At 48.8% G+C, this 14,795-nt stretch overlaps 1 protein-coding gene across 1 annotated transcript; it reads right to left on the bottom strand.

Moving 5' to 3' along the window:
• Positions 1-2,148: 2,148 nt before the first annotated feature.
• Positions 2,149-14,487, bottom strand: LOC146185969 (acetylcholinesterase-1-like). Its single transcript, XM_084607956.1, has 4 exons — positions 14,448-14,487; positions 10,560-11,776; positions 6,354-6,661; positions 2,149-2,317 (listed from the first exon to the last, which is right to left on the bottom strand). The coding sequence occupies exons 1-4, from the start codon at positions 14,485-14,487 to the stop codon at positions 2,149-2,151; spliced, it is 1,734 nt and encodes a 577-aa protein (XP_084464082.1).
• Positions 14,488-14,795: the final 308 nt, after the last annotated feature.

The following is a 14,795-nucleotide window of genomic DNA, read 5'->3' as shown; positions in this document are numbered from 1 at the left end:
ACTGCGGCGTCGTGCAGAGCTGAAGTGTCGCCCTCATTTTTTGTCTTCGCAAAGTATTCAAGTCGTGCACCATCCGACCAGTGGTAGGCCAACGGGCTCGTGCAGGCTCGCTGTACTGTTTTCAAGAATGTTATATTTATAATTTAGGTTGTTGAAATATTTACAAAATGGTTAATTTGTTATTTATTTGTTATTTATTTGTTACACTAACAAAGCGTTAGAAAAAAAAAAGGTCATTGAGAACGTCGAAATGTCGTTCAAACGAAGCAAAAATTTAACATTATTGTAATGTTTCGGTACTGGGAAACAAGGAAAAAGGAAGGAGAGGAAAATGAGGGTGAGTCGGAAATCATAGGCAGGTATTCGGGTCCAAGATTATGCGACAATAATTGTTTCCAAAATTTTATTTTATTTTTGTATTAGATGGCCCTAGGGCAGTATTTCCACACAGTCTAAAGCGCGCATTCCTACAGTAGTTTCATCGAGCTTTACGAAGGTGCACCGGTAAACGTTTGCTCCACCTCACCTTCTGAGGGGCGACTCCTCTAATTATGCATACAACACGAGTGCTCAGTCATACGTTGTAAAGAAACCCGTCCCTCTCCCCAGAGGCCCGAAAGCCTACAGGATGTGCAATTCAGAGACAGCTGCTCTATGCAAGCGCTTTCACGTGGGCTACAAGGCGCATCTTTCGTGGCCTTTGTATGCAAGTAAACCATTTAGCACGTTAACGCTGTTGTGGTCCACACAAGAGCATAAGCACGGTACAAGCGTCCCCCGGCCTGGCGCTCGGCTTTTCCAGGGGTGTGCGTTTGGGAGAAGCTCCGTAAACCCCGCTGCGCGCCCCTCCTTCGCAGTGGGCCCAAACCCAGTTTCGAACCTCGCAGCCTGCAAAGGTGGTTCTGTTTGTCTTTCAAAGGTACTTCCTTTGACCCCTCACCTGAAGTGCTCCCTTAGAGCCTCAGCTGCAGCAGTCCTAAAAAAAAAAAAAAAAAAGGGCCACATAATGGGCTGTTGCCGCGCAAGGCGGACTTATTGTTGTCCGATGGCGGAACGAATCACTGCCACATCTGCGCAACTATTTGGGCCGTGACCCCTTTTCCCAAGCATTTCACCCCAGAAGAGCCGAGCACCAGGCCGGGGGAAAGCTTGTACCCATTTAAAAACCGGTGGGTACCCGGCGGCACCAGGGATCGAACCCGGTACCTCCCGAATGCGAGGCGGATGCTCTACCACAAGGCCACCGCTTCGGTCCGAGTCCTGGTAACGGCTTCTCCAATGCCACCCCATCAGCCCCTTGTTGAACGGTGCTGGCTGTTTCTATAGGGCATGTTCAAAAATGAAGGCTTCTCTGCCATGCCGCAACCAGAAGCTCATCGAAGTATGAGCTTCGAAGGCCGTCTGCATCTCCGGGACGATTTCGCAGACGGCGGGCTGAGTATGGCGCTGGCCGAGTCCAATGATCCAAATGACGTCGCCGATCAGGCTAGTGACAACAGGAAGTGCCGGCCCGTAAACGCACTAAGCTAGAAGTAGCGACCGATGAAGAACGGGAGCTTCGATTGGTTCATCTGCGGTTGAAGGATGCCGAAAGGCGACAGCTAAGAGCTGTGGAGTCAGTTGCTGCTTCATTTACCTCGTTTTCGACTTCGGAGACCGATGAAACAACTGCTGGGAGCGCTCGCAGAGTGGAGAGTTCGGCCAGTCATAATTATGAAAGCTTTCGCTTGCGTGGTTTAAAGAGTTAAACAGGAGCCACTTTTTTATGTTACAAATTTTTCTGAATCGCTAATTCAGTAAAGAAGAAATTTGTCCAGCTTCAGGTAAATGCTCCAAATTTCTTGCATCACAACTAGCAATTCTAACATTATTTGTTTATGAAGCAATAATAACGTATTGACTTTTCTCCGAGCTGTGATTGAGATGGATCGAGGAAATGACAAAACTCAGTTCTCAGGCAGAGCCTGTGCGTGCGCTGGGTGGGTTCCGAGAGTATAGCGCAGATAAGACTGCGAAGCCGCGTCGCGCGTGAAGCGAAACTTATTTTTTTATTATTCCGGGCTGCGACTCCCTTCATGTCTCCAGGGAGCGCACTCGTCGCCGCTGCCTCTGGAATACACTCTCCGGGAATCAGCACCACTTGAACCCTTAGTTTTGCCCTGTGTAGTTCATCTTGTACGGCACGATGTACTTGCGAAGCACGGTGCACATCGGCGTCGTGCCGACGTCCTGCACTTTGGGTTGCTCCGTAATCAGCAGGGACTTGTCCAGTTTCTTTTCGTTCGCCGGCCACGACATGTTCCCCATGGTAATGGTTCTTCATGTGCATGCGAAGAAAAAAAAAATATTGCCCAACTACTATAATAATCGGCAATGCGAAATATGAGCTAAACTGTTGAGGTATTTGAACCATATAGGCCATCACAGACGGAACAAGCAGTGCAGAATGGCGACGATATGCTAAGCCTCGACCCAGCTTGTAATTGATTCAGTTGATTTAACGTTAATTTAATTATTTGGCACATGCAGATAGCCCCGCTCGGTAACGCTATGATAAAACATTATCATAACTTCTGCCCACAGAACTCATTTATAAATATGTACAGTGAGTTCTCATATTCTGTTTAGCTTCACCGAAAGGGGCCGGTTGTCGAATTCGGGTCGGTATCAGCGACGAGATGAAGCACTCGCGAACATGATTCCTCGCCCGCAATTCAATTTCACTCAATAACGACCATTCAGTAGCATGGATGTCTACATGGCCACATGGCATAGCTGGTATAGGAGATGATTAAAAGAAAAAATACTATAGGCTCTTGCAAGAAACCTTAAAAACCTGTTCACACTTGCGACTCGGGGAGTTTGTGCAACCACTTTGGTCGGAAAGCGACTGTCGCAAATGGTGGCATTGGTCGAAAACCGGCAATCGCAGGCCGTTCGTATTTAGCCTATAGTGGTTTCGCTTCCATTATAAATTGTTTTATATGAAAGGAAAGGCGTAGTATCTGTCAAGGTCACTCTATCAAGCTCAAACTATCTGCCGTAATGAAGCTTCGGTTCAAAAGTGTCAGATATACAGTGCGTTTGCTTTCCTGTTAATAATAATTGGTTCACATGGAAAGGCGCAGTATCTGTCACACATTCTTTCTGCGGACACCTGAAGCGCGCCGTAAGGGAATGGAGGAAGGTGGGAGTGAAAGTGGAAAGAGAGAAAAAGCAGCCGTAGTTGAGAGCTGCGGAGTAATTTCGACCTACTGGGGATATTTCCTGTGAAAGTTATTAAATTACGTAAAACCGGCACGAGAAATTTCGTGCTTGTGCTGCCGTTCGTGCCATTTTTTTGAACTCTTGCTGAAGGAGGAGGATAAACATTTATTTGACTAGGAAGAAGTCAGGCAGCAGGGGCTACAGCTCTAGGTGGCCAGGAGTCCTTGGGCTCTGGCGACCTGGGTTGCACGCTCGATGGCCCGGAGTTGGATTTGCGGGTCAGAGCTGAGCATAGCGGCCTCCCACTGCTCGCATGTGGAGAGCTGCAGATCCCGCGGAGGGCTATCCCGTGGACAGGCCCACAGTATGTGGTCTAGGTTGGCCCTCTGTTGGCATAGTTTACAATATGGGATGTATAATGCAAGATATGCATGGGCCTAGGTGACAGGATTTGGGAAGGAATGTGTCTGTAATTTTCGCCAGGTGACCTCCTGCGCCTTCGAGAGCAATTTGTGTTGAAAAAAGTTCGTCAGCACTTGCTGCTGTCGAGCCTCGTGCAGAAAGCGTCCATAATTATTCTCGATATAACAAAGGAAATCATTCTCTGCGAAAGCCCCCAAAAAGAAAATGGTAGGTGGTTTAAGTATGGCTTGAACCTAGTTATACGAGTGAAAGCTGTGCTAATCATGGTTTTACAAGGTTGTGTTTAATGGCTTGAATTAAGGGCCTTAAAAGTAGACGCGATAGCGCCTTACCGCATTTTCATTCCGCGCATTTTTTAACATTTTCGTTAATAATAAAACAGTTTACGGAAAAGGAAAGGTCTCCCGCCGCTGTGGTGCAGTGCTTAATATGCCCGACTACTGCGCCGGAGTACCTGGTCTCGATCCTGACCGCTGGCGGCTGCGCTTCGATTGAGGCGAAACGGAGAGGCGTCCATGTGCTGTGCGATGTCAGTGCATGTTCAAGATCCCCACGCGGTCGAAATTACTCCTCAGCCCTCTACTACGCGTCATCTTTCTTTCTCTCTATTTGCACTCCCACCTTTCTCCCATCTCTACCGGCGCGGTTCAGGTCTCCACAGAAGAAGTTTGACAGATGCTGCGTCTTTCCTTCCCTGTGAACCAGTTATATTATTATTATTATTATTATTATTATTATTATTATTATTATTATTATTATTATTATTATTATTATTATTATTATTAAAGGAAAGACCATTTCATACTTTCCATACTCTGGCTATACTCTGCCATACATTCTCCGTGGACACCTAACCGCGCCGTAAGTGAAGGGAGGAAGTGGGAATGAAAATGGAAGGGGAGAAAGGTACCATGGTTGAGTACTAAGGAATAATTTCGACCATCTGGAGATCTAAGCACTGACATCGTACAGCACACAGATACCTCTCCGTTTCGCCTCTTCCTCTCTCGAATAGAGGAGACCAAGGTCAACTGCCTTATCCGTCAAGCGTACAAGACCAACACCACGCTGACAAGACGGCCCTACACCGCTGCTCGTCGGAAAACATCCTCACCGAACTCACCGAGGCACTGATCGGCTTTGCTCCACCCCAGCCGGCCGTCACATTCTTGACGCTTTTGACCTACACACCTCATATTACATATTACTCCCACGCCATCTCACTCCCATCCCGCACACGAGATCTCATCATTCACGCCTTCCTTAAGAACATGCACTCCGAACATGCACCCCAGCCCACGCAGGTCACCCGGGTAAAGAGGCGACTCATTTAGTTCGAGAGTTCGTCAATCGAGCAGGAGCCGCCGATGCCGGGGGGACGCTAGAGATTGTAAGGTCGCTCACCACACGATCACTCTGCACTACCGTGAGCAACGTATTACGTATATCGCGCTCCGCACAAATTTCTCACTAAACTGCAGCAGGTGACGGGGCGTTAGCTACAGTCCCGTAGCTTCCTCTCCTCTGCCTATACTTATAACTTATAGTTCACCCGGGCCGGGCTGTTCACGCCGGAATGCACCCTCTGTGGCGCTCCCAATTAAAATTTTGCGCACATTCTTTATTTTTGCTCTGAGCTCCTTCCACCAGCCGATTGGCAACTCACACACCTCGAATGATGGTAGGCTGCGATGCCCAGTTATGACCCGGCTGCCCAACGGCAGATGGTGGACTGGGAATTTGGAAGTCGCTAGGAAACATCACCTTCCAGCCACGACACCCACTCAAGAACAATTCAGTCACTAAGATGTTACAGCTAAGGATCAATTTCCTTAATAAAATTTGTCACTACCACACTATCGCACCGGCGGTCGGGTTCGAACCCGGGCACTTTATACACGCACCAGAGTATCCGGATGCTTGCCATTTGGTATGCAGAGGATCTGGGTTCGAACTCGAATGGGGACAAATTTATTTCATTGAATCACTTATAAATTCTGAAATAGCTCAGTAAAATAAATCTCTCCGCCAATTCTGGCTTCATTTTGACCCTTCCCCAATTCGTTACATAGCCTTACTTCGAATGTTGGGTGCTTGAAATTCTCGCACCATGGTTATGTGGTCGTGACGCCATAACCCTTTCGACCAATCCGGATTTTTCCGCACTAATATTTTCGACACGCGGTGTAGTCTACTATGCTGCTACGCCAACGGCTTTTCGACCGGAAGAGCTGTATACGTTTCGCCTAATAAGGTCAATGTTTAGAACAATATAAAAAAAGTAATATAGATTTAATTCGCCAGGGAACAAAAGCGAGTTACTAATATGTTAACCGAAATCGATAAGAAGATAAAGGCATGGGCAGAGCATCTAATGCGAAGGCATGGTAACTAAAGGCTCCTTGGGTTAACAAAATGATTCCAAGGAAAGGCAATTGAGTGGTAAGGGGTGGCGAAAAGTCAGTGGCGGATGAGATTTAGATATCGGTGGAGATTAAGTGGTTGCATCCGGCGCAAGCCGAGGTTGATTTATTAGATATGGGAGACGTCACTGTCCCGCAATGTGGACGTACTTAGACTGCAGTTGCTATTATGAATATCGATACGTATGATTATAGCAGATAAAATTAGCTATCACGCACAGCTGTTCCACTGCGTTTGTCACTATATAGAATGCTCAGAGGAGATGCAGCTTTGGCTGCACATTGTGGTCGCATGCTCACCCGTTGTGGACAAACGAGCTCCAGAGGCCAATGAGCATCTGGCTGAACTGCGTGTCGCGTTCGGCGGCCAACTCGGGCCGATCGAACACGTATCCCCAGACGAAGGGGAACTCGTCGAAGTGTGTGACTCCCATCCAGGGCGGCCAGAAGGTGGCCCTCAGCGGCCGGTAGCTGTACTCGTAGTGGTAGACGCGCGAGCCCTGCTGACGCAGCATGAACTCCGAGAAGTAAAGCGTCGGGCAGCGCATCGCCACGTCGCCGATTCTGTCCGCCAAGTGCCGCACTATGTCCGGCGTCGACGTGCCCTCCTGCGCATCGGCGACAGCATCGAACCTCCTACATATGGGTAACTTATAGGCAACTTAGAGGTAAAAACGTATACGCCATAATTTGTTTTTTCGTAGGAGTGAGGTGGAGTGGGGCAGGGCGGTCCATGATTAACGAGAGCATTTCTGGTCAAGAATTTTGGTTGAGAGGTTTGAATTCAAAGGACACAAATCCCAGTCCCCCCCAGCCATTTTCTGTTCCTTATCATCATCATCATCCTTTAACCAGTTTCTGTTTAATATAACCAGGAGGGTATCTTCCATGGTGGTATCTTCAGATGTTCGGATCGATGGCACACAAAACCGGTCGTTTATAAGTTACTGCTACACCCGTTTTGGGCTCCAAGGTAACTAAATTTCACATTTTCTCACTTCTGCAATTAGGCCTTCATGTCGGCTAATAAATTAAATACCAAAGGCAGCGTAGAGATCCAAAAACAAAGTCCCAACAGCACTGCAGAATCTGCAGTGGATAAATGCGAAAGCCTGAGCGTTGGGGCTGCACACGGTACATCGTGCCCACTTGTCGAACCAGCGTTCCGTTGAACGCATCAAAGTTTACCGGCGTTCTATAATTTGTTTACAGGAAAAAAAAACAAAAGGCGCGGTATCTGTCACTCGTGGAATTAATCTCGCTGAAACATATCGTGGACAAATCTCGCCGACGCTGTTGTATTTGTGGCTGTAGGAAGAAGGAAAAGAAAATGCACGGGCCTGCTACTGGCTCTGTAGCTGAGCCACCTCCACTGCCACGTGCGGACAGAAGAGAAAATAGAGAAGAAAGGAAAAAGAAGAGGTCTCGAGAGAAAGACGCGCGCCGCAACAACAGCCGTCGTCCACCATCGAAGCAGTGGCGGGTGCAATGACGGCCTACAACAGATAAAAATTCGGTCGCTGGCTAGCCCCCGCCGCAAGCGGCGTTGACCTACCGTCCCAGCCCCGTAGGGCCAGGAACAGCCACCCTTCACCACCTTCTCTCGCCTACGCGAGATTTTCCCACCATGAGCCTAGAAATGGTTTCACCTTAATGATTTGTTCACATGAAGAGAAAGACGCAGTATCTGTCCCACTTGTTTCTGCGGACACCTGAACGGTCGTCTTGGCGTACCATCGAGTCCACACGCCTGCGGCCGGATTTTTGCGTAATGAGGCTAGTAAATATTTCTATTTAAAACAGAACAGATGATTGCGGCAACGTCGAAAGGCAGAAAAAAAATGGCTGTGGTTTGACCAATGGCCATAATTAAATAAATTGGTTCACAGGAAGGGAAAGGCGCAGTAACTGTCACACTTGCTCTGTGGACACCCGTACCGCGCCGTAAGGGAAGGGAGGAAGGTGGGAATGAAAGTGGAAAGAGAGAGAGGAGTCGTAGTGGAGGGCTACGAAGTAATTTCGACCACCTGGGGATCTTTAACGTGCGCTGACATCGCACAGCACACGGACGCCACTTCGTTTCGCCTCCAACGAAACGCAGCCGCCGCGGTCGGGTTCGAACTCGGGAACTCCGGCACAGTGGTCGGGCGTCTTACCACTGCACCACCCCGGCGGGGCAATCCCGAGTAGAATTGTTCTGCTTAGGCCAGATGCTCCTCGCAATTGAGTACTCCCCTGACGGGGCTAGGACAGGTAGGTCACCGCCGCTTGCGGCGGGGGCGGCGGGGGCTAGGCTGCCACCGTATTTTATCTGTTGTAGGCCGTCATTGCACCCGCCACCGTTTCGGTGGGGGACGACGGCTGTTGTTGCGGCGCGCGTCTTTCTCTCCCTCTTTCTTTTATTTCTTCTCTATTTTCTCTTCTGTCTGCCCCGCCGGGGTGGTGCAGTGGTGCAGTGGTAAGACGCCCGACTACTCTGCCGGAGTACCTGGGTTCGAACCCGACCTCGGCGGTCGCGTTTCGATGGAGGTGAAATGAAGAGGCGTCCGTGTGCTGTGCGATGTCAGCGCACGTAAAAGATCCCCAGGTGGTCGAAATTACTCCGTAGCCCTCCACTACGGCTCCTCTTTCTCTCTTTCCACTTTCACTCCCACCTTCCTCCCTTCCCTTACGGCGTGGTTGAGGTGTCCACAGAAAATAAGTGAGGCAGTTACCGCGCCTTTCCCTTCCTATAAATGAATCAATCAGTCTCTTCTGTCTGCACGAGGCAGTGGAGGTGGCTCAGCTACAGAGCCAGTAGCAGGCCCGTGCATTTTCTTTTCCTTCTTCCTTCAGCCACAACAACACAACGACAATCCCTGTAAACGCAAGTGTCACCATCGAGTCCTGAAAGCATTACTTTTATGTGCCTTCTAGTGCACTATACTTCTGCTGACTGTTGATCTAGCCGCCACGAATAGACAGTGGATAGAGCGACCGCCACGGATAGGCAGTGGTTTCGAACCCGCAACAGGACGAATGTCTCTTAACAACAAAGTTCATATTCGCCGATATCGAACGTCGCCTGTTTTTTTTTTTTTTTTTTCTCTCTCTTATTCTTTTTGGTATCACAGGCAGTGCATCCAGCGGTGAGTCGCAGCTTCTCAAACTCCGATGCATAAAAGCCGATAATTTATAGGGGGTCAATTAGTTCGCATGAACTGGAACTACATACCAGATTACATATACCGTCAAAAGCATTTGTTGGGCGAGTTGGTGTTTTTGATGATCCATAACTACAGCGCAAACAACAGGACAGAGATGATGTGGTGGCCCTCCTTCATCTCTGTCTTGTCGTTTGCTCTGTAGTTATGAATATACCGTCAGCAGTAGAAATTGTGGGTATGGAACGTTTTAACCCGAGTCGTCAACCTATCAAGCGTTTCTGCCGTGAAAATTTATTATTCCTGTAACCATGCTTTTTGGTACAATGCATATGTTACTTTTCTGTTCACGTGCAAGAGAGTTGCATTTTGTTCATTGCATTGTACATGTATTTTTTATGTTGGAACTTGTAATGGCTACTGTGACCTTCGATTTCACTGTATTTCCACATTTTCCTAGGTGCCAGGGCCCTTGTCAAGCTGTTCAAGACAGCTTTTAGCACCAATCAGGAATAAATTATCCATTGACGTCCACCCAAGCGTAGCCATACGGCTAAGAAAAGCAGCCTAATTCCCAGCAACTTCGTAGTGACAGAAAAATTCGTACTGATACGGGGATCGAACCCGGGACCACCGCTTTTCGAAGCAGTCGCTCTACAAAATGAGTTAACCAGGATGGTCAGCAGATCGAATGGTAGAGCGAGAGCGAATTGATCAGTAACTCGAAGTGGAAACGGAAGTTCGTCGAATATTTAGGGGAATCCCCCAAGATGGAATATATTTGTAATATGGGAGTAAGTACTTATTGACGTCCACCCAAGATAAAGAAAAATTCACCTTGATTCGGGGACAATTTTTTTAACTACGAAGTTTCTGACAAAGCTGTATAGCCGTATGGCTGCGCTTGTGTGGATGCAATGAGTAGTTACTCCCTTATTACACATCTACTCCACCTTGGTGATTCCCCTAAATATTCTACCAGCTTTTATCCCATGGTTCCTTCTTTGTAGAAAAGGAAACAAAAAATTAAACTGCCTATGCCTTTGCCATCGCAATGCTGTCTTCTTCCTTTCGTACTACGATGCCGGGCAATCGACGGTCGGCTGATATAAATAAAAATCCGGAAGGCTGCTCGTCGACTTTCGCTTTTTGTATGCTCTGAATGGATAGTATGACAGTTACAGCTGAAATGACCTATGTTCGTAAAGTAAAAAAAAAAATAATGTCCTTTTCTGCCCCACTCAGCCACCTATGAGCTAATTTATTCATCTTTGATCGTGTGCTAGTCGTTATACCAATGCAAAGACGAATTATTTGGAAGACGCTAATTTGAAGGGAGAAGAGAGCTAGGATTCGTTGTTACCTTAACATCGGCTAGAAGTCCCTCGATGAGATCTTCAGGAGCTTCCCAGAGGGCGTAGTTGACGAGCAGCTTCACGATGGTCACGTGCTGCCTGGTACTCATGAGGAAGGGGTCGGTGATACCCATAGCCTTGTATAACTTGTACAGGAAGTACGTGCCTTCGTTCTCATTCACACCTATTAACAGGTCCACAGAGCGCGCGCTACCATTGGCCATGGTTATTAGGGGATCAATAGGCAGCAGTTCGTCCCCGGAGACCGGTATGAAAGACGACGCCTTGAGCCCCAGCACCATCTTGACAGCGCCCAACAGCTTCTGGGTGGTCTGGTTGCGCAGGCAATCAACCACGTGCCCTATGGGCCGCCGCAAGAGGTACGGCCCGCATAGCCTGGCCGCAAGTCGGCGCGCCTTCTCCGGGCCCGTGAGCAGGTTCTCTTCGACTTTGTAGAATGGCGTGCCGCTTTGCATGATGGCCCGCTGGAAGAGGTGGCGTGTGAGTGGCGAGATGACGTGGTAGCCGACCGAGATGGAGCCTGCGCTCTGGCCCATCAGCGTCACACGCTCGGGGTCCCCGCCGAAGGCGCGCACATTTTCCCGGACCCAGAACAGCGCTAGCCGCTGGTCCCAAAGGCCCTGATTGCCGGGAGCGTCGTCCGTGCCCACGTACAAGAAGCCGAACACGTTAACCCTGTAATTAGGCACCACCACCACGACGTCACCGAGCGCAGCGAAATGGCTGCCGTCGTAGATACCGAGGTGATTGCCGCCGTTCTGGAAGCCCCCGCCATAGAGGTACACGACAACCGGCCGCGGTTCATCGTCGGTACGAAAGCTAGGAGTCCAGAGGTTCAGGTGGAGGCAGTCTTCGTCAAAGCTGGAGGCGTTGACGTAATCCGAGTTGAACCAGTACGACTCCTGTGGGCAAGCAGGCTTCATCTTGGTCGCCATGGTGACGGTCTTGGACGCTGTCCTTCGCACAGCATGCAGAAATCGCCGCTCTCCCACTGGCGGGTCGGCAAAGGGGATGCCGTAGAAGGCGTGTAGAATCTTCCCGTGTGCCTTAATCTCAACACCGTGCACGGGGCCACCGGTGGTGATGACGACCAAACTTCCGTTACTTTCTGGGATCGTTTGTTCACTGTGGCGCTTTCGACTCTCTGTCGATATCAACACTATCCCCGTGATTCCCAGGAGGAGGCACGCGTTGGCCGCCAGCACTGCAAGAGCGAACATAGCAAGAGAGTGCTGAACGTGACCCTGCTCTCCGTTTCATATCGCCGTTGCACGACCTCTTCCTGTAAAATTTACTCAATAACGTCACCAAACCTCCCTCTGGACGTTATTAGAGGCTCTTTATTACACCTGCGCATCAAAAGCTGCTGTACAAACTGTCTTGGTACTTTTTTCAACTAGGGACGCTTAAATTGTGCGGTCACTTGGTATTTTGAAACACAGTGGTTTTTGTCTCTTCGTTCCCTCATGCCCACTTTTACCTGTCATCATTTCTTTCGTCACCGTGGGGTTCGGTGCCCACATATCACTGAGAATCATAAAAATAGATCCCTTTCTTTTTTTTCGTGTTCCTTGCTAATTTCTCCTGCATGGTGCTCGGATCCCACCATGCGTGCTACATTTCTATCCCTGGTTACGGTTCGTTAATCTGAATTGAGTGTTGGACCAGATGCTATCGGCTCCGCCGCAAACCAATCGTCGACTCGACAATTGCGAATCGTCGACAATGTTGAAAATATTATTGCAGGCAAATATTATCACGCAATATGATTTCCGAATAACAGCATGCACGGATGAATTCACAGATACATATCAGCAATTCTGGCACCACGTACGTGCATCCGAACCATGCGTACAGGTTTCACATACGTGGACTCAAAGATGCAAAATCGGAGACCAACTGCTGCCGTCCTGGATGCAGCCTTTACTAACGCGTTTTCATTGTCTTCGTTCACACACATTGCTATAAAACCGGCAGAGCTGGAGATACAGGATGCTAATGTGCTTTTCCCCTCCTGCATGTATCATCATCACATATAGGGAATTATGGTGACTGACTCCTCTACCTCAACTGAGGTCCATAAACATATGTGAAAATTGACATATATATCAGTTTTCATTCGCACAATCTCGCGTTTCGAATGTGTCGGCAAAGGAGGGTGAAAATGAGCACTGAGCAGGACTGTTATGTACAACAATGTAGTACTGCGTTTACACTCAACAACCGCATTTATTGTCACTTCTCTAACTTAGCGGATTACAGTCCCCCAGGATCGGTTGTCCTTCGAGCGAGAGGTGAGGTTAGCCAAAGGCCACTTTCCGAGCTTTTCGCCCCAGGAGAGCTGAGCGCCAAGCCGGGGGGTAATATCGTTCCCTTTCGAAAACCGGTGGCAACTCGACTGCACTGGGAACCAAACCCATGCAGCACCTCCTGAATTAGAGGTGGATGCTCTATACCACACTGTGACTTCGGTGTATGACCCAATGCGATTGATACGAGTCATATGAGTTAGCATTTTTGTTCCCTGTCCAATGCCACACAACGTTGCAAATTTGGACGGCGAAGCAATGAAGGATTGCGACCCTGCTTTGGCTGAAAGTAAATGCATGATTACCTCTTTCAAAATGCGTAAAATAAATACCTTCCTGCGTCACGTTTTAGCAGTGCGTGAATGCAGGTCGGTTGGTTCGATTGTACGCGTTCGAACTCGGGCTCGCACGTGCAAGTGTCCGCATCTCGTTGATTTCGGGAGAGGTCGCGCGCTTGTGCCGCGTTTCTAGATTCTTCCTCTCCAGGCTTCGAACCTCCACATACGTAAAGTGTTTTTGCGAAGATAGCAGTGCTAATGCTAACGCATAAAAAGCCATTACAGTGATTACCTTCGTCACCCTGCGTTCCCGTTTCGCCATTTTCGGCCACTTCTGGTCATGCTATTCTTGTCCCTGCCCTGCGCAAGTAGTATGCAGCCATCTTGTCGTAAAACCTTTTCAACTGGCTTTCGGCCGTCCCTGCAGGCTGCGCCTTCTTCCTTCAGAAGAGGAGCCTTTACCGCTTCAAACACTGATCCCGACGCACTGTGATTCTGACGCCTCAACCTAGGGACCGGACCCGAGCCGCACCTCTCGCCGGTACCCTGCTTTCCGGTCAGCGGTCTTGCTGAGAGCCTTACCGCATCAATTTGGCATTTGATCTGGGATTGCCACACCTACGCCGGGCTTAGGAAGCGCCACATGCCTCCACCGTACTTTGGTATCGACATAAGACCCTGATTGGGCTACCGAGCGGATTGTCTGACTCTTCAAGGGTGATGCAAGACTTGCTTCTGGCTTTCGTCTAGGAATGAGGCCTTTTTGTACAGTCTCTAACCCACAAATTTCTATCCTCCTTATCCATTTAGGCCTAAAGGAGTACCCCTCAAACATATATTCACGACTCACATATCCAAGCACTACATGTCCCGCCCAGGTCCGTTTTTTCGTTAATTACCTCTTGTTAGCAATCTAGTGTATGTTCTCAAAAGCAGGTTGCATTATTTTCGTGTTCGTTGACCATATAGTACATCATTTTATTCCGGCTGAGCCGTCCTAGGCTCACTAGCTTAGTTTCAGACTTTTCGATAGCCTTCATGCTTCGCCTCTACTACAATACAACATGCTAATCCATGCTTTGATTATCTGCGAGATCGGCCGCATGCTGCTGTTCATAACGTGAGATTGAAATTGGTTTCTGAAAGAAAAAAAAAAAGCAAAACTACGCGTATTCCAGACACAACCTACAAAAGCATTTTCATTTCAACTGCTCCGACTTATGCTCCACGTACAGCAGCAACCTGTACGTGGCAAAGCGCCACGCTGCGAGAAACGCTGCATACTCACCTTTGATGCCACGGCAGAAGCTTCTCACCTTGAGGTTCATTGCTGTACGCTGTAGTGGCTACTGAGCTCAGACCGCGCACAGTCGTGAAATGCGTCAATGGCGATTGCTGTTCGGGTGGCGGTCCAAAATCGGCAGACCTCGTACTCGCGCAGAAATTTTTGCCCGTAACGGAGGAAAACGCGAATTGGTCGCAACCTGTCTCAGTCTGATGACACGCGGCCGGACCGGTGTCGATGGGGATGCTCAGCCACAGTCCAAGGGCGCATTGCAGTATCTTGCAAAATGTTAGTCAACTTGACCAGTATCACCGTTTCAACTTGGTCCAAGTTCCTGGAATGCAGCAATAT

The sequence above is a fragment of the Amblyomma maculatum genome, chromosome 6, assembly GCF_055883805.1.
Source record: "Amblyomma maculatum isolate TAMU_Amacu chromosome 6, ASM5588380v1, whole genome shotgun sequence".
Lineage (NCBI taxonomy): Eukaryota > Metazoa > Arthropoda > Arachnida > Ixodida > Ixodidae > Amblyomma > Amblyomma maculatum.
This window is presented reverse-complemented; position numbering and strand designations above follow the sequence as displayed.